At 32.3% G+C, this 21,359-nt stretch overlaps 2 protein-coding genes across 7 annotated transcripts in view; one reads left to right on the top strand and one right to left on the bottom strand.

Moving 5' to 3' along the window:
* Nucleotides 1-411: 411 nt before the first annotated feature.
* LOC149792129 (uncharacterized) lies at nucleotides 412-19,852 on the bottom strand. 4 transcript variants are annotated; one of them, XM_089970652.1, is made up of 9 exons: nucleotides 19,750-19,842; nucleotides 19,523-19,587; nucleotides 17,093-17,121; nucleotides 14,396-14,596; nucleotides 10,609-10,781; nucleotides 9,879-9,923; nucleotides 6,256-6,399; nucleotides 4,806-5,000; nucleotides 412-3,159 (listed from the first exon to the last, which is right to left on the bottom strand). In XM_089970652.1, exons 2-9 carry the CDS (start codon nucleotides 19,528-19,530, stop codon nucleotides 3,079-3,081), a joined length of 876 nt encoding a protein of 291 aa, XP_089826778.1. In that variant the 5' UTR covers nucleotides 19,531-19,587; nucleotides 19,750-19,842; the 3' UTR covers nucleotides 412-3,078. The 4 variants fall into 4 exon arrangements, with proteins under 4 accessions (XP_089826778.1, XP_089826780.1, XP_089826781.1 ...); XM_089970654.1 differs by having other exon boundaries at nucleotides 4,806-4,976; XM_089970655.1 differs by having other exon boundaries at nucleotides 4,806-4,973.
* A 117-nt stretch (nucleotides 19,853-19,969) lies between these two features.
* The window catches only part of LOC149792128 (interferon-induced protein 44-like), a 51,113-nt gene continuing 49,723 nt past the window's right edge, over nucleotides 19,970-21,359 (top strand). For all 3 annotated transcript variants that reach the window (XR_016423485.1, XM_089970651.1, XM_089970650.1), the window contains exons 1-2: nucleotides 19,970-20,032; nucleotides 21,015-21,059. Coding sequence is in view for 2 of the 3 variants with exons in the window: in XM_089970651.1 (XP_089826777.1) it covers nucleotides 19,979-20,032; nucleotides 21,015-21,059 (99 nt within the window). In the remaining variant the exon portion in view is untranslated. The remainder of the gene's footprint in view (nucleotides 20,033-21,014; nucleotides 21,060-21,359) is intronic.

Below are 21,359 nucleotides of genomic sequence, written 5' to 3'. Positions count from 1 at the left end.
CAGCATCATAATGCTGCTAGAACCATTTATATAGGTCATTGGTATGATTCGGCCAGGTTCGAATAGATGTCTGCGTGTACATCTTACACTGAGGAAACTAGATTAAGTGCACAAATGTCCTACTACGTTCAACTAAAATTTATACTGACATTTTTCTGACATGTGAGAAACGTTGTCATTTCTGGCACCACAGACACTTTATTCTTTACTTATAATTTACATACACACTATACATATTATCCAGTATATTATTTGGATGTAGGACAAAATCCTATCGGGACAAATTTCCCATAGAAAAATGAAATATATGATATAATCCCCTCTCACATAGGATGTTATTAACGTTCAATCCGTCGTAAATATAATTACTTATTATGAGACGGGTTAAGGAAAAAAATAAGAAATCTGATATATCAATATTGCATTTACTTATGAAATGTCATGTTTGTTCAATAAAAACATGGTTTAGATTTCAAATATTTCACAAAATAAAGGTCACATACAGCAAACTTGGTACTTCTTCCATATTTATGCTAGTAATGTTTTATTGTCAACGGTATTTGTTTACGACAAAGAATGCAAGTGTTAAAACCAGCTGAAAGATTAAAGCAATGGATTAAAGGTGTGATCAGTGATGGACAGGTTAAAAATACAATATCTAATCTTAATATCATTAGACATCTTAATCCCCTTATCGGTAAAAATCTAGCATCTAACCCGCACAAACAAAGCTTTCAAACGATCCATGTTGACACAAAATGATGTATATTTTTGTTGGTTTAAAAAGTTTAAAATGGGATAAAAATAGACTGTGTGGATCATGACCTATATTTTATTTTTAGGAGGTGTGGTCCTGTGGTATTTTATATGAAACCTATACTACAGATAGGTAAATTGCTTTAAACAGCAATACGAGACCCACCCAAATATCTATAGTGGTGTAGCATTTTGCAGTACCTACATCACCTAAGTTGCATGTACATTAAATCAAACAACCAATCTTTAATCTGCATTATGGATTCTATAGCAAAATGATGTAAGTCATTGTATGTAATTTTATCCTAGTTTGCAACCGGAGTTATATACGGAATCTTCCAGCACAAAAATGCATTCACATACTCAGTTACAATGCAGTATCAACCAGCTTCGTCCATACTTAGGAATGTTCCTCCTACACTGATAAAACATTGTTACTTTTGCAAACCCACCCATTACATATATCCTAATTATATTTTATTAAAATGTAATTGCAGATACGCGATTATTTTGAACAATATCTAGACGCTTGCCCGGAGCCTGATTATATAGAAGCATGCATATCACGTTAAAATATATAACATCGGGGATTAAACCTAGAACTAAGTGAAATATGTAGCTAATTTGTTGGGTTTTGATATTTGATATTAAGATAACGGTTATATACCTAATAACGACAATGAGAAACATATTTTAAAATCTACTTTAGAAATATAAATATAGACGCTATCAACTAAGATGCATGTTGTATCCATGATGTCTCCGGAATGTTTCACCGTAAACAGGTATAACAAATTTAAAGTGCTAACATCTACGAATCATTTTAGATAAACTATCATTACGATAAATTATAACCTTATTACTGAATCATTCATAAATATGTAGGTACCATTACACTTTATTTTCATAGCTACAGTATAAATTATTTGTTTACGTTTGGGCGACACCAAATACACCTTTTAAGCGACCTTGGTCGCCTAAATATTGCCTATGTGACGACCAAAGGGTAATTTCTGAACAGTTGTGTCTTTCTAAAAGACATGCGGAGATTTGTTTGCCGTTTCGTACACAGACATATGCCAAATCGATTGCTGGGACCATATTATGGCAACGATATGTATATGGTACTATAGTAATAACACATCAATAAGATTTTCAAGATGGGCACGTATTGATCATTCAATTATTGTGATAATACGGTAGCTATTATTTAAAAATCAGTTACCGTACATCTAATGAGGCGCATGTGTCAGCCTGTTTTTTATTTATATCCCAATGATATGCTTTACTTAATGTTTCAAATATCCTGCGCTTATGTAATATTTGTTCCGAAAAGAAAATATATACTGGCTATTTTCATTATTTGCATCTTAAAGGGCAACAGAGAAGACAGTTAACCCATATGAAAGAAATGCTGTTTCCATTGCTGCCTAACCAGTTCACATATTATCTTAAGATGTTTGGTAGACCGTAGTATAAAAAATAGCACACATTCATCTAGCGAAAGTACTAAAATATTCATAATCCGTTTTCAATCGTCTTGACCATTCCGCTATCCGACATATCGTAAACAAATTATCTAATTATGGGTGTAATATTGCTGCATAAATGACACTCTTGGAAAAATAGAACAGTCAAACTGCTTAAATTTATTTGTTATCGAGCAATACACAAACATGACTATTAAACTAAGTATTTCATTTTTCTCACACCCATGTTCTTGTTGAACTGCATAGTCTAGAGTCAATCTTATGCTTCATATAAAATATTACCATTTCAATTTTAGGATTTGCATAGGCATATGAATGAAGTATAGTATGTATTCATATTTGCCTGATAGACCCGATTTAAATAGTCCTTAATGATATGTTCATTCAATCGAACTCAATGCATACTATTATTCCTTTTAGTGTTCATCTCTTGTTTGTCATTGTCACCTGAAATTTGTTATATTGTGTCAACTTCATCATAATATGCATCGGATTAGTTGTATTCATATAATAACTATTTGGCCTAATTCAATTTGAACTAATTTGAACTAATATACAGTTATACTTGGTTTATAAATAGGTCTTCTAAGCAAGATGCACAGATGAATGCTCACATGTATTAACTCAGTTCTCTAGAAGAAAAAAATATTCTCGTTTTATGGATATCGTTTATAACATATAGAGAATATAACTCGCACAATGCACGTCACCCATTTATTTAAACTAAGTACGTTGAATTCAGTCATGTTAGTACATATATTTGGCATGTACATTTATACACTTTGTTTTAGGCGCTTATATCCCTTGTATTCTCCTCTGCGAGCTGGAATTTTTAGTCTGTGCAGCATAAGCATGCCCAAAAGCTGTTTGTCCGTTGCAGAATTATTTCCATGATCGCTTGTAGTTTCACTGGCTGCCAAAAGGAAAAGTAAAAATATTGTTATGAAACTTTATTTTAATACCATGACTTTTACATTAGTGCAGCTAAATATATTTAGCAGTAATAAAGGCTTATAAAACATTGTATTACAAATGTAAATGCTATATCCATTGATTGCAGATGTATTTTCTTATTAAAGAACAGAACAGAGACAGCAACAATAAACAAAGAATATTTCTTCTTCAGATATATCTGACTCATTCACAACAACAGCCATACGAGAAACACAGTGAGGAAATAATTCTACTGTTGGCTAAAATAGTATTTGTAATTATAATCCTAAAGATTGCAGTGACGAATAGTAAAATACCCTACCTTAGCCAGTACCTAGAAAGCCTTTAGAAACTGTGTGCACTTTATTTCCTGAAACGGACAACACTCAATCAACTATGATTAGTAAGGTCATGGAATATTTATTACTGGAACCTGCACTGAAACTGTAATTTTTGTAATGTTTTGTTTTCATTTTTAGTTCCATCTCTTTTGACGCAGGTGGGAGACATAGAATTTAATCACTTGCACTTACATAGAGTTTTGTGCGAAAAGTTATGTGCTCCGAAGTCCTCTCCAGCAAGCATGATCTGGTTCTTAACTGTATCACCTGCCATTCACTTGACCATGAAATATGTTTTAGAAACATGTTCAAGAGAATGGTTGCATGGCAAAAAAAATTGTTTTCGGTTGATTGTTCTAGCGTAGCTGGTGATTTTGGCTTCTTGTTATCAACCACAGCTTTTACAAATCTAGATGTTTGCATTATCCTTGCAAGAATTACGACCATGTAATGGATGTAGGACCTTCAGTGAACTTCATCATTAGGGAAACACTGCCAATATAGTTATTCCCGCACGAACAGTATCATCTACTTTCTGTGCAAGAATATATATCAAATGTATTCATGTGATGATGTTGGAATTCAACGCTTTCCGTGCTGTACACATAATATGAATTTAACAAGTGGTAACACGTTTACTTGTAAAGGTTTACATATGAATATATATGTGATGTGATGTGTGATTTTGATTTTTAACGTAGCTTTAACAATTTTTCAGTCATATCGCTACGACGTCTGCAATGTGGCAGTTTATAGTGATTAGCACTGGGGCATCATGCCGCAGACATAAAGCATGATGTCCCACCCAGTCACATTATCCTGACAACGGGCCGACCAGTCCTAACACTAACCTCTTAATGCTGAGCGCCAAGCGAGGCAGCTGTTAGTACCATTTTTGTAAGTCTTTGGTATGACTCGGTCGGGGATCGAACCCACGACCTCCCGCATCCGAGGCGGACGCTCTGGATATATATATATATATATATATATATATATATATATATATATATATATATATATATATATATATATATATGTTTGTCGATTAGATATACAAAATGAACAATGATATTATACTTCCTATGTAAGAAATAATATTGAGCATTAGTTGTGTGAGCGTTGGACATATTAGAAGGTCAACGTACATGTATATTTTGTACAGTTTTGTTGCTGTTTTCCTAATTAAAGATTTCATTTGCATCACTTTAAGTATTACCTATAGGAACATGGCACACGAGTTCTGGTTAAAGAATTGACTTTTGAACTCTATATTAGTGTAGCTTACCTTGCATAAGAGGCATTCTGTGCATACACTAATGGGGACTCCAATAGAACAGCCAATGGAACCAGCAATGGAGACGGCAATAAGGAACGGCAAGATCAGTGCCAGTAGAACACATTTCTTCCAGTTCAAGACCAAACAGCAACAGCATTCATTATGTGGTGGAATGTTCTCCTCCAACGAAATATAAACAAAATCCTGTATGCTTTGAAAAGGTGCCAACTTAAAATATGTGTTCTATGTGTATCGTTATGTATCTATGAAACATTTAGTTTTCATTATACTAAGGGTACCCAATAAAACGCATTCAATACTGTTCATTTTGCTGTCAAATGAGACAAAAATATAAAATTGCACTAATTATTGTATGTATGTATGTATGTATGTATGTATGTATGCATGTATGTATGTATGTATGTATGTTTGTATGTATGTATGTATGTATGTATGTATGTATGTATGTATGTATGTATGTATGTATGTATGTATGTATGTATGTATGTATGTATGTGTGCATGTATGTACGAATGTATATGTGTGTGTGTATGTATGCATGCATGCATGTATGTATGTATATGTATGTATGGATGGATGGATGGATGGATGGATGGATTGATTGAAGGATAGATGGATGGATGTAGAAAGATATTTCCATGATCACCATGCTATTGAATTGTGGTGTTTTGAACAATTGAAGGAAACTCTCAACATCCAACAGCTCATTTTTAAATGTTCAATGTCTTATGTGGTCAATGCATTTAATATTTACATATATAATGCTAAGTAATACAACACCAGGCTTAAAACGTTTTCTCTGAGTTATTGTGTACGCTCCAGTGTACACCTTCATTTATGTCTCGATGGCACTTTGCATGTTCATTCATCACTGAAGATTTTTCCACCATTGCACCATAAGCGGTGGGACGAGCCATCCTTTTCAAGTTAATATGTATCCATTCCTCGAAGAAATAATTGTACGACATGTTGTAAATTTGGATACTTTTTGAATGCATACCAGGTATATAGGATATCTAACATTGCATTAACATAAATAGCTTCAGGTTTCAAAGAATATTTTAAATATGTTTCCTTCTCGGCATGCAGCTCATCGTTTCAAGGGCATGTATGTATGTATATGCATGTATGTATGTATGTATGTATGGATAGATGGATAGATGGATGGATGGATGGATGGATGGATGGACGTATGCATATAGAAAGTAACGTAAAATGCTGTTTACCAAACAGTTTTAGTTCTATAATCACTTTAATGAGTCTGAAAATACATGATCTTGAATTCGGTATTTGAACAATTTAAGTACATCATATTTAAAGAAGATGCCGGTATTCAGCATCCCATTTTTAAATATTTAATCTTTGGTTGAAAATCGTGTAGAAAATACCACTGAAGAAATTTTAGGTTCATGACATGCTAATTAGTATAATATATTACCTTACTAATGATGCGCTCTCTGATTTTTTTTATTGAGAAGACAATGGAGACAATAAATGAAATCGGAACGAGGAAAGGCAAGACCAATATAATCAGCAGATATTTCAATAGCATCAGCAGATATTTCAGGATAGGATGTGTTCTCTGTTGAATAGAAAATTAAAACTGCGTAATGATCATTGTATCTTTACTTCTTCAAAGTGTCAACAGTGCGAATCAGAAATGTGTCAGTACACTGCGAAAAGTTACATATGATCAACCATTATGTTTATGTTTTTGTGTTTACTATTATGATTTGTTTCTGTCTTGAAATGCTATTGCCTTAAAAGATAAACAAAGTATTCAATTCAGTATTTGGATCGCTCGTATATGCCATGTTTAATAGTCTCTTCAATCATCTTAGAACCATGACAAAACGCCCAAATTAAATTGAGTGAACTAGAAATGCATGACTAGGAATTATAATTCTGGGACTGTTTTGCGCTTGTGTGTTCATTTACCCTGCATATTGTTAAATAGAAACAAATTCTTAATATTAAATCTAGTTCTTGATTATGTTCGACGTATTAAATCGCTTGAAAATATAGAGTGCAACTAATTAATGTTGAGAAAATCAAAATTGTCTATAGGCTAGTCAGAATGCCCTTGCGTAGCAAACAATAAATGCGTTTTTATATTGCACCCGTTCCGTATGCATCGACGTGAACTTGACCAGCATACGCACATGTTCATAGCAAATATAAAGATATGCAAATCATATTTAAAGTGTTATAACATCAGATTTGGACACGTTTTATTGCATCAGCTGATACATATCTGAAATATAGATGAGCCTGTTAGAGGTTTTCCTGAAATGTACATCGTTGCTAAGCAGGTTTGTTTCAGATCTTCAAAACATGTTACCGTTTTAAGATTTGTTTCAGGAAAATAGCTTCTTAATAAGTAATTTATTAGAATGTATATTGTGTTGGATTGCCTTCATGTCGTAGAAATTAATTGGCACTCTTTGTTTATTTGACTCAATTGCATGCCATGTAAATATATGTTATAAAGTGCTAAATACGGATTTCTCACATTTCATAATCATTTAGATACTTGCACCATAATTAGATCGTTGTTATAAATCGGTGATGCACCGAATTTAACCTAGTGAAGTTTCAGTATGATACGACTACGATGCATACTATATATTTGCATATATGTGGAAAGTGACGAAAATAAACACTATACATATTTATATTATTTAAGGAGTCTGCTGGAACATACTATTAAGCAGGAAGCCACCATTATTTTGTTTCTTCAAAGTATTTATGAGCGAAAGGTAGCATTCGCTGTTTGTCTCTGAAGAACACCATAGAATGCAATTTTAACATGTTCAGTAACAATTATTGAACAGTTAACAGGTAATTTCAGAGTTTTCCACATAGCAGTTTTAATGTAGGCTTTTTATCTAAGCAGCGAAAGTTGAGATAATAACTAATTCCTTCGTCACATTCCACTTATGATTACAAGTAAAGACAATGTTTCTTTCATAGGTAAATCAAAGCGTGGCGACACTTTTTATTCTGTTTTCGCTAGGAATTTGTTTTCCCTCTCAGCAAGTGTTTGTTTGATATCAAATTTATACAAATGTATATTAGAACGAGAACATCTTTTTAATAGTATCACTTTACAGTCTAGCAATATCGATTGCGGTTAAAGTCCCCCACACTGTCGATACGATAAGAGAAGAAAATACGTACTAATGCAATGTGTTAAATTGAAGATGATAAAGAAGACAGTTGCAACGTCAGCAAATGATGATGAAGCGCGAAAAGGGAATTTCGCAAAAACGTTTTTTTTTTTTTTTTGTTGCCGACCTTATTCTACAAAGAACATGAACAAATACATTCTTATAAGAAATGTGTCCATATAGTATAATACTTATTTAGTTTTTCAGCGGAATTTTGTTGTGCATAATAGATAAACGTGTCATTGTACATTGACATTTACTATTGTTGTTGAAATCTACAAGAAGAAAAACCAAAACATTGGCTGCAAAACATACCTATACATAACGATATCATATACCACACTTGTTTGAAGTGGTCATTTTCAGGAAAAAAGCGACAACATTGATATGAGCTTTTACCACATAAATAACGACTGTTTTGTGTATAGCATAATCATTTAGCACATCTCTAATTAATGTGTCACAACATAGCAAGCATGCGTGTGAATTTGACCACTTGCACGGAGAATAATTAAAGCGCCGTGGACATTAAATAAGACTATATATTAACTTGAGAACTAGAAATGTATAATACAGGGATGAATACAGGAATTGTCAATTGTTTGGCATAATGTTGGTTTATGAACATTTCAATTTTCATTGCTTTTACTTGAAATCATTGACGTTATTGACACTGTGTTCAATATTTGATAGGCTTCGCGAAAAATAGTATCAGCACAACTACTGATACAAAGAACATATAAAAATTAATCCAACTAAGATACATTCTAGCCGCTGCAGATACAGTGGTGATATAAGATTTGGATGAAATTCTGTAGTCTGTTATACAATGATGTATCCTCCTTGTCCTTAAAGAAAGAGAGAAATTATGTATTGAAATGTTTATCAATATACACATATATATCACCAATCAATATAGTTACAATATTCCCTGCCCAATTTGAATAATACAATGGCCACTGTATTTGTGTCCCCTGCTTATGACATACACTATCACTGACTCGTATAATTTTAAAATTATTTAGATAAAGTTCGGGAACAAAACAAGTAATATAATGGTCTGACCTGAACACCATTTGTTCAAACATTATTGCGTAGATGGGAACATATTATATATGTTTTGGGAAACGGTTTGTGATAAAAACAAATGTACTATTGGTAATATTATCGATAAGCAGAAGAAGCTAATTTCAACTAAATGCTGGTGTTCCTACTAATTCAAAAAATATACAGATCGGACAAATTCTGTGGCATTAGTTATTAGCAAAATAATTTTTGTGATGATATGCTCACTATTTGCCGTCTCACAAATGATGTCTTCCAAGCACGAGATCTCCAAAAAAGGCTTGCTGGTACACTTTGAGTTGATAAATATGAGTCAGCACATATTTAAAAGTTAAAATTCATGCCTGTTTAGAACAACAATGTTTGCTTTTATACATTGTTTGACTCGAATTTAGAAAAGCCCTTTTCATAATCGTTTTAATGCAGATGCATCATCTTTATCCATATGATGTTCTATCGATCGATAGCTCTATCAATCTCTCTCTTTCTCTCTCTCTTTTTCTTTATATCTCTCTGTTTCTATATATATATATATATATATATATATATATATAACTCTCTCTCTGTATGTCTCTCTCCGTCTGTCTGACTGTCTGTATGTGTCTCTACCCATATATATATATATATATATATATATATATATATATATATATATATATATATATATATATATATATATATATATATATATATATATATATATATATATATATATTTAGCATGAACGCTTCTGCACAAAAACTATCACTGTTGACAACAAAGTTTTAGATGGAGTCGTAGGAGGATATAAATAAATCACGTCTGGAAATTACAAAATGTTACTTACCGGAGCTGATCTTCCATCCTTCGTTGTTAACAGACCCAATAGTGACTGCATGTTTGCATAAAAGTTAATCAACATTAATATGTGTGATCCTTTTTTGTGGAAGGTATAAATATTAATATATATCGCTAACGTGCCATGTTTAATTTTTGTTCTTATGATTGTCATATATAAATGACTTATATGGTCTGGATAATATAATATTAAAACGCGTTGTTCCTATTTCAGTGTTGCAATTTGATTAACACATTATTTAATAAACAGTCTTGATGATCTATTTGATCAAACATTTATCTTGTATTTGTGTCACATCGTAGCTTAGCATATTGTTTCAAGACCATTAATTACAATCTACGTAATCCATTTTTTAGGTATTTTTCTGAAAGCATGATTTAACACACGTGCATTCTTTTTACACAGATCACAACACATATATATTACAAAAGTATGACGATATATGTTTTGAGTTAGCAACCATTGATATGGCAATTGGTCTTCTGTCCAAATAATTTAAAGTTGTTCACTCCCCTTTATCTTTCACAATTGTCCTTAATCGTATTAATAAGAAAACCAATCATTCAAGCAAGCATTAATGTCGTTTATATGCATAAGGTCTAAATGCATTTTACACTGTAAACTTATAAAGGCCTTGCTGTTTCTATCAAGACAAGAACGTATTATTAAATGAATGTATACGTTGATAATACTCTACTAAGAGACACTCAACACATACGTGGACAAATGCCCTACACGCTATGTTCCCGTTGCAGCCATGAATATATTCATTAGCTCTTAGATGAATTTCAAGATGCGTGATGTTTCCGTCCGAAAACTGGCATTCAGAACAGTATTTGTCGCCGTGATCAGTTGCGTCTATTGTTACCAAGGAAAGAATGGTGATTTGCCCTGGAATTATATATATATATATATATATATATATATATATATATATAAAGTTGGATTGATTCCAGTACATCGCTGCACTGTAACTTTGCTCTATAATAGTATTTTGATATTTACATCGCTGCACTGTAACTTTGCTCTATAATAGTATTTTGATATTTTTTATCTAGAACATCCCCATTCAAATAAATCTGACATTGAATATCGCCGATTGGTCAAAGGCGGTCACGTTTACATATCACTTGCATGTTATATATACTTTATGGCTTGACACAAAGATGTAATGAATGTAAATCAATTCAAAGCCTTTATTTCATCATATTATGTTGTGGGTCTCAGATAAGTGGTATACACTGGGGTTTAAGGCTAAGTGTCAGCACATGACAGGCTTAACATGTTGGGAAGTATTCTTGGTGGAGAAAGAAACAGGACATACACCATAAAAAGCAAGAATCTTGAAAATGTAATGGTAAACATTCTCACAATTCTCGCTGGAAGAGCTGTGATTCTGGTTCACCTGTAGATATATAATAAGAGTGGACAACCTTTGTCGACTAAGTGCCAGATTGCATTTTCTAAGATCACGCAAGGGCCGCAAACACTAATTTCTTTAATATAATTACTGTACACGGGCCAGATTTCTGTGTGGTTTAAATTTGCCCTGAGAGGTGGACAGAACGCGTTATAGGGCCAGATTTGGCCCGCGGGCAACGGGTTTTTCACCCCTGATATATAAGATGCAAGTGGTATCTAAACATGACCGCCTTACGCAACTACGATAACTGAAGGAATGATTGATGATTAATCAAAATAATATATATATCTATTTGTATATATATATATATATATATATATATATATATATATATATATATATATATATATATATATATATCCACTTTTATTGCGGTAACAAATTCTGCAAACAAATCTTGCTTGTCAACTAATTTAGATTATCGATAATCATGCATGTCCGAAGGAACTCCCTATTATTTCGGACAACATCATAAGTGTCACGAGAGAAACATGATGCCATGTCCCCACTGATTACCTAAATATGATTTAGTGGTACATTCGAAGATATTTTTACCTTAATTGCGAGATGCAAGATGAAGAATGCTAAGAAAAAAATAGAAAATGGATGTATAAGAAGTGAATGGGTATATACATTTCCTAAATCTAACATCACAGAAGTTCCAAATGTTATATAGTAAGCGCATGAGGATGTTTCATTCTTTCTCACACTGAATTTGAAGAAATCGCATTAAGAATTATAAAATAAAGAAAACTGTTGATCGATCCGTATAATTAAAAGTTACTAAAGCACAATTTTATCATACATAGAGCATGTACCTAATCCACCGTTTACTGTGCTCAACAAATTGAAGTTTCTGGTTTACAGATGTAGTGGGAATTGAAATCATGGCAAATAACAACACAGTAATGGTTTGATAAGTCCATGAAACTGAGTAAGAAATATCTGGTATGCAAATTAAACTTACTAACAATATATAACACGTCTGTTTCTGATAGAAAGCTATGTAGGTTCTCTCTTTATTAGATATAAATGTATTAATTTGCTTACATGCAGACTTATTCAATGTAAGACTATTGCGTTTTGATTTATTTATAATTAGCATTTCTAGTTTTTATCTTAGCATTGTATAGAACACGTCACTACTTCAAAACGTTCTCGTATCAGAGTATGATGAATACTCTCAGCTTTTTAGAAACATAGATGTTAGCGACCGTCCAGCAGTTATTTGTATAAAGGCTAGAACACTCGCCTTATACAGTTTTTACAAGTCCTGTATAACTGTTTTTGAAGAAATAGGCAAATCATCATCAAACGTTTAAAAAGAAATCATTGTCTATTCAGCAGTTTTGATTCTGTGCTTCTTTATATGGTAAAAGTATCATTGGCCTAATTTCATTTCCCAAGGAAAAAGTCTTCACCCATTTGTGACTTTGATCACACGGTTGACATTTTGTGTATTTTTGGTATTCGCGCATGGCTATTAGTTTTATATTATTTTTTGAGTTCTTCCGCTTACTCTATATTTTCCATCATACAATTATGATATCAAATTTATCTTTGGTGTATCTGGTGAAATGGATTTCAACTAGTGGCGATGCCAATTTCCCTTCGACTATTTTAGTGAAAATTTGCAGCATATAACGTTGTTAATCAATCTATACATATATTCGACTGAAGAGTAATGCTAACAATATCAACGCTAAGAGAAATTACAAAGTTTAAATAAAATTTATAGAGCGGAAGCTAAGCTAAAAATGCTCTACGATTCTCGGGCAAGCCATCAGCTCTAAAAACAGTGACCACGAACCCACAACAAATATAAAGCTGTAACAAGTATGGCGATAATGAAAGAATCAATAATTAATTACATTTTCATTAATAAAAACAGAACCTATTTAAAAACTACCTTATTTCATTTTATTATTATCGCTATCATATTTATATTCTAGGATATCAATTTTACAAACATGAAATGCATAGTTGGAATAATTAGGCAGACAGGATAACCATATCTCAGCGGAATAATTTTTTTAAATTGCAAACATACTTTAATGTCAATAATACCATGCAATGCAACTGCAGATTTCTAGCTACTTTAGAACAGTCTGTATTATTTAATACTGATACTAGTGATAATAGTAATATTTCTCCTAAATACACATTTTCTATAACCTGTGTGTTACTTCTATTTGCTTGCAACTATTTTCTAACTCGGTTAAATGTTCAAGCAAGTTTGCCCATTGTACATTTTTTCTTTTGAAGTTGTTGCTATAATTTCGGTTTTATTTAATTCATACTTTTCAGATGCACCTTTATTTTGGTTCTGATTATATAATTTATTAATCGTGTCTTAAAATGTGTAATTGTGATTATTGAATAATTTCAATTACATTTACATGACCTAAAATGGTATGCTCTTTCCTGCAGGGAATACTCTACATGGAAATAAACTACACTTTCTTTCGAGTTATTCATCTATTAAAGTATCTGCATATTTACCTTGATGATTAAATCTTTTTCGGGGTGAATTAAACACAATTATATTTTAGCTGTATTGTTTTCCTGCTCTCATTTGTTGATACAATGTATTTAAGGTCATTATAAGCTGGAGTGTTTTTATTACTTTCAAATTTTGCAAGAGAAAATTAGTATTAAAGCTTCTTACAATATGGGGTAAATCTAATAACGTTTGAAACCAAGAGCCATACATGGTGCTATATTTATTAACAATATACATATATTCCTACTTGAATAAATATAAAAATGAATGTCTTCATCAATCAAGAGTTATAAAAAATAATTGAATACGTTAATGGGTGAATTACTTAAGAAACAAAATAAAAACAACATAAAAACAAATATTGGAAAATGTGCCATTAAGTAAACGAATAAGTAAATTTAACACACAAACTGATCAAATACATCTGAATCGAGAGAAGGATCGAGAAAGTTTATGAAATTACGGCGACCAACGCTATAATTAGTTACAGTGAAAAGGCTTACCGCGATATATAAGCATATACTTTTCCTAACATTTTCCGCAGACTAAAAGGAATAGACTTTATGAGGAAGGTCTTACCTTTGTAGTTGTCATATTTTGTATTTGTACGAACGGCAGAAATATCATCACGTGCTCGACCATGCTCCCTCTGAAGTAAGAGAATTACATCAGGATTTTGCTTTGCTTGGTCTACCAGCGGAGGTACATGAGAACATTCCAGGAATGCTAATATATCTTGTACAACTCCATCACACGATGAATCTTCGCTTGTGTAGAAAGCTAACAATTAGACAAAATCTATAGTTAGCCAGTTAAGGAAAATGTAATATTTCGATGCTGCGTCAATAGTGTAGTGGGAGTTACTATAATTTAACATTACAAATGGCAGCGTGGTGGATATATATATATATATATATATATATATATATATATATATATATATATATATATATATATATATATATATATATATACATGGACGTCAGGGATAAAGGCACTGTAGGGTTCGTGAAAACTTAGCGTTGATGGACACTACCGCGGTTATGGGAACCGATCATTAATATTAGCTGCAATAGAGGACATGGAAAGTTAACATGTTATGAAAAGTATGCATTACAATTAGCATTCAAATGAGCACGAAGCGATATTTAAAAACCAGTTGTGAAATTAAAAACTAGAGCTCAGAAGCACGACCACTCTTGTATCGCGGTATTTGTTAAGTACCTAGGTATGTAAGACATTATAGCGCACGTATATGAAGGAACAATAATTGATTATTTTGAGGTAGCACTTTTTTCAAGATTTCTGTCTGCTAGTAGCTAGAACAAATGTTTTCCCTGATTCAGCTAAAATATAGCACCATTATACATACAATATATAACAGTAAATACAATCAAAATAAAACATATCAGATGAAAAATAACATCACATACGCCACCACCCCGCTAAGAAAATAATAAATGAGCAGTAGCTCATAGCAGAAGAATACGGTATGTACAAACTAATTAGTGTGGTATATGTACATGCTAATTATTGCGTACGTTTATATTGCAAAACATTTAAAACAAGCAGTACAATTACGAACACACTACATATGAAAGTCGGTAAGACACTGAGTTCTCATAAGAGAGATTCAAACCTAAGATTTAATAGCTAGAATATGAGTGGGATGTCAACGAGCGCGCAAGCTATTTTACAGAGAGATCAATTAAACGCTAAAGACGTTTGCTTCACATACAATAACATTATTCGAAATGTAAATGTTTGATACGGTATGAAAAATTGATAATTTCTTTTAATTAGGAATAGTTTTTTATTTTCGCGAAAATGGATATTAATATTTTTGAATTAAACTTTTTTAAAAATATCTCGCGATAACTATATCATTCAAAAAGTCACAACTAAACATCTTTAAAGAAAGCAATTATGGTTCCAACGGATGGGAAAACAGAGCATTGTAAAATATGGTTTTAGAAAAAAACACAAAAAACACCCATTATATTTGTGAATGAATTGATAATGATGGCTACTGGATATGCAATGTGGTTGTTTTGGAAATATTTTTTTTCTGTTAGCATAAATTTAATATATTATATAAGCATTATGTTGAAATACATTTGGTATGAATTAGGATTCAAATCTGCAAAATAATTTATAAATATTGATTAGCATATTACGTATATGCTGGCACAAGTATAATCTCACATTCTTGTTGTAGAAATTATAATATTTACAATATGATATCATGAACATATGTATGCAAACAATACTTACCCTCCTATTCTCGTTTAATCTATTTTTTCTTAGCTTCACTTCGTTCCTTTTATTTTGAAATATACTATTATATAGAAACGCATTTAAATTTATTTTCCGGTTAAAGTATTTCACTAACATTTTCGTATTAGATATAAATATCATATGTATATATTCTAACTGAACTTTAAAACAACAATATAGCACTAACACACGAGCAAATGAGGAACGTGGCCAATGGCATCAGCACACATAATCAGTGACCAGGACATGACCATATTGCCCGATACTCACCGCTATAGGACAACATACACAAAACAATGTGTAAGTGGGGTGTACGTGATGGTATAAGTATGCGAGGACTACACATATTGTTACAGACCCAAGCAAATATTTTTCATAACATCCTATGCCAATAAAAGTGTGACTAGTAACAATTCAACCTTTGCAAATCCTTAAAGTATATACGACACGACACGTACAATGATTTGGCTCCGGACAGCAATGATTCGTTTTGTAATATCAGTTTTGAACACAGACATATACATATACACATTTAAAAACAAATGTTAAGGAAGATCACATAAGCTGACCTTTAATGATTTATACTCGATTTTTGCAATAAATTGTTTACCTGACAACGGTCATGAGTAAAAAGATTTTTAAAACGTGATATCTCTCCTTTGTATTTTCTTCTTCGCAATAAAGCATCTTGTTCAAGACCTTTATCATGCTGACTTTACTCTCCACTTATAATAGTCTGATGCACAATGATACGAACGTTAATCAAAAGGTCTAGGCTAGTTTCCATGTATTATTTTAATGCATGGTGTGAACACGATTTGAACACAAGCATGTACATATGCAAAAAAACATGATCGCAAACCATCTACGTTGGCATATCAAGATCATTTAAAGAGTTTACTTTATCAATTACTTAATTTGACTTGCACAGTCGTTGACTATTTAACAGTCTGGAATATTTCTGAACCCATATTTAACATCACATATTTACAAGATTACCTCTAATATGAGAGTCTGTATGTGTATTCCTGAAAGGAAAATGGATACACTTTACGACAATATATACAGTATGCATGTATGTATGTATATATGCATGTATGTATGTATGTATGTATGTATGTATGTATGTATGTTGCATGCATGTATTCAGCTGCGGCCCCGATGGGCCGAGTTGTCTAAACCGCTCTCCGCTACGGATCACTCATATCTCACCTCTGTCTGTGGTTATTTCCGATGATTTCCCAGGTTCTTCCTCCACCATTAATAATGTCCGCCATGTATAGCCTATTGTGTCCTGCAAACATGGCGTTATACTCGTAGAATATATGAAACTGGAACGAATCTATGTATGTATATATATATATATATATATATATATATATATATATATATATATATATATATATATATATATATATATATATATATATATCTAGTTTCATATATTTTAGGATGCAGACCGTGGTGAAAAGACAAGTAGCCTGTTAAATGACTGCATACATTGTTGTTGTTGGTGTTGTCGGGTTTAAGGCAATTTTTGCAGCACACTATAGGTTATACATGGCGGCCAGTATTAATGGTGGAGAAAGAACCCGGGAAATCATCGGAAATAATCAGCGACACTCGAGAAGCTACTGGCCGAAACTGAGACTCGATCGCACGCAGACAGTGGTGAGATATCAGTTATACGTAGCGGAGAGCCCCGGCTGAATACATACATACATACATGCACAGACAGATATACAAACATACATACATTATACATACATACATACATACATCATTTTATCATGAACCATTTTTAACTTCTGCCACATCCTAGGTTCCCGAGTCTATACTTGCATCTGAAACGTATCTAAATTTATATATATTAGAAGTCTTCTAACACTGTAATGGAAATGAAATTTAGTATATATTTATATATCGATAAGTTCCTGAATATGAAATTAAGGTTTAATTCAGAAGGATACCCACTATTTCTAAATATAAATTATTAAATGTATTGTTCAGTTTTGTAAGATAATTAAATGACATATAATTTGAATATCTCTTATTAAGAAAACAGAAGCGTCCTTCTTAATTTATTTATCCTCTCAACATGTATACTTTATGTATGTATTGATGTGTTGCATACAACGAAAACTATCAGTTAGTTTATACTGTTTGTAATTTTCTTGATGGACATATGATTATTGCTCTAACAAATACATTAATATTCTTTTTACTAACTTGTGTCATGCTTAGATAAAGGACATTAGCATTGTCGTCATTCTTATGCCTGAACATATTTATAAAGCATTTTTTTCGGTCCTCATGTACGGAAATATCCTGTTTTTAAAATTGCATAATTGTGTAATATTTTCGACAATATAATGTGAAGCAGACTCCTCCGTTTGCGTGAGATGAGCAACGTTTGTCATAGGTCTGACAACATTAAAATTAGGTTTGTCCAAAATGTGTCACTACAACAAGATATACGATACACTAAGCAAACTTGATCTCAAGCTTTTAACACTATATAAACGCCACTGATACAGTGAATTGAACTGCACAGGTGTTGCATATCATAGAAGTTTTAAAATAGATTTATAAGTCCTCAATGCAAACTCTGCTAGGATAAATGCTCAAGTTTCATATAACTCATGCAGGAATTTTACATGTTTGCAATAACAGTTCCATGCACTTATTTTGTAAGGCAAGTCAAGGATCCGTTTGCTTGTGATGAATATTAGCATGATCACATATTACTCTAACATTGTTGGCATACCTATCTGAAAAATGATTATAAATACAGATACCTTTATATGGATCATCGTTTAATCTAATTTCATTTTTTAGTAGTTTTCATGTGACGTTTACATCTAAATAAATACATTTCATTTTGCGACTTGTCCTTTATTGATTCAGATTGTTCTCATAGGTTTGCCAGGGATACTCAAATGCATTGTTTCATGTGGGTGCATGGTCAGCTTTGAGGGAAAGATATGCTTAAAAAATCAAGGTCTGATTCACACTGGTTGCCCGATCTTGATCTAATGACATGCCTGCAACTGTACTTTTGGAACGTGCCGGTCTGCTTGTCAGAAAGATGACTGAAGTCATGCGTCTCATATGCATACGAATCTCCTGATCAAAGCCTAATATCAGCAAATCATAATCGTACTCTATAGAAGGCAATTATATAATGCTTTTATGTTTTGCATATTTGTTTATCACCGGATTATGGTTTCCAGTACAGAGTCTTGTCAACTGTTTTGACATATTTAGAGAATATGATTGAATATTTAATTATGATCTTTCAAGAATATTACTAGGCGTTGAATATATGTAAATGTTAGAATTATAACACGTGTTACAAATTTCGACTGACATATATTGCATTAAAACCTGTTGGAGCATGTAAGTACATCCCCGATTAGGTAGTATTACCCTTCCATACTATTTGGTCTGTGCGTTTAGTCACTCAGATGTCTACTCTGGTACAATTGAACGTTCTGAAACACGAAAACATAATTTATAATGATTACATGTACAGGAGGGTATATATTTTCAAAGATTACATTTTAAGATCTGACCAAATCATTTCTTTAAATCAAGTTTTAATATTGCACAAAAAAAAAATATTACACATGTAACTACGTCCATTAAGTACTCACCCTTTCTCAATTTCGCGTAAGGCAAGGCAGTTAATCAGGCAAAGAAATGTATATGTCCTTGCTTCTCATATAACTTCGTTCACATTGACAATACTAGCCCATGCGCTATGACGAGCTTATATATAGATATGTAGCGTCTGTCAAAATAGGTGTGTACATCTAATCGCCCACGCAATGATTGGCTCATCCTGTTTATGCATATTCATAAGAAGCAAATAAATCAAACTGCATGCCGGTGCGGGCGACAAAGGATGATGAGTGCGACAAGACTGTTATAACAAAGGTGGGTATTTTTCCTAGCCACTGTATAATCTGACCTCAATCATAGTTTAGTTTTGAGGGAAATTGATTTGTACAGAATAACATTTACTCATACAATCTTAGTTAAGAAAGTATCGTATGTAGGACGTTGAACATTTTTCCTAAGACTTTGCCAGGTTGACAATATGCACTTTTATATCCTGTTTGTAAATTTAGATCTCTCTAAGTATCACATTTTCATAGATAAACTAGATTTCACCATATTCATTTTCCGCAAAAAAAATGCGCTTCTATAAACAAAAATCTCGAAAAAGCTGAAAATGTTGCAAGTCAAAGTATGTGTTTGAATAGTTAACAAATTTCCTACGAGTGAGACCAACTATTCAAATGATTAATTTCCAAGTCATGGAATTTTTACTGTATATATTATTCTTAGGAATTGAAACTATACTATTCTTCGCTGGTATTCCTAGACATATAATACAGTCCATTTCGAGCTGCATACTGCTATGCTTAACACAATAATTTTAAATATATAAACAGTACATATATAGCTGAATAGCAATTACATAATCCTCATGAAAGTGTTCACGCTGGACTATGTCAGTTTAAATTGAGAAGGTCCAGTTAATGGATTTTTTTTAGTGGTTTTGTTCTGTTTGTGTTATTTGTGTAATAATATAAATGGATGTTAGATGGCATACAGTACATGTCTATATATGTTCAAGCAAATTCATATTGATATTTGTTTATGTCCTAATGTCTTCCTTGCGAATCAGGCATATATATTGCATTGAAGTTTATTCAATGTATCACTCATACCTCGACATTCTAATTTTACTTTGGTTTTAATCTACAACGAAATTGTTGCTTAAATTTATTCCATATATGATATTTATTAGATAACATTTTGCGTTTTATCTTGAAGCAATCATGTTCTCTGACATTTCTTTCAGGCATACCACGATTACTGATATTAAAAGTATGCACTTTCTGTTTTGTAGTTCCGAGTGAAGCTAAGCGCAATGGGACAAACTCCGTCATCTCCAGTAAGTAGAACATACTTCTCAATGATTAGCTTGTCAGATTTAATACATTAATCATATCGACAACATGAAATCCATCCGAAAGGCAATTGTATAAACTCGTCATCAAACAATCAAATTGTTATGAACATGATGAAACAATTTGTTCTTCCCAACAAGCAATATTAATTAGCAGGCCAATATCAAATCAGAATTATATTTGCATATATATGTAATTTATTCCCTTTAGAAATATCTACACCTACACATACCAATCTGTGTCAGGGAATATAGTTGTCAGGATTAGAAAAATGTGTCCTTGAA

Source organism: Sinohyriopsis cumingii, chromosome 9 (genome assembly GCF_028554795.1).
Source record: "Sinohyriopsis cumingii isolate HCF-2022 chromosome 9, ASM2855479v2, whole genome shotgun sequence".
Taxonomy (NCBI): Eukaryota; Metazoa; Mollusca; class Bivalvia; order Unionida; family Unionidae; genus Sinohyriopsis; species Sinohyriopsis cumingii.
The sequence above is the reverse complement of the archived record's forward strand: the minus strand, read 5'-3'. Positions and strand labels throughout refer to the sequence as shown.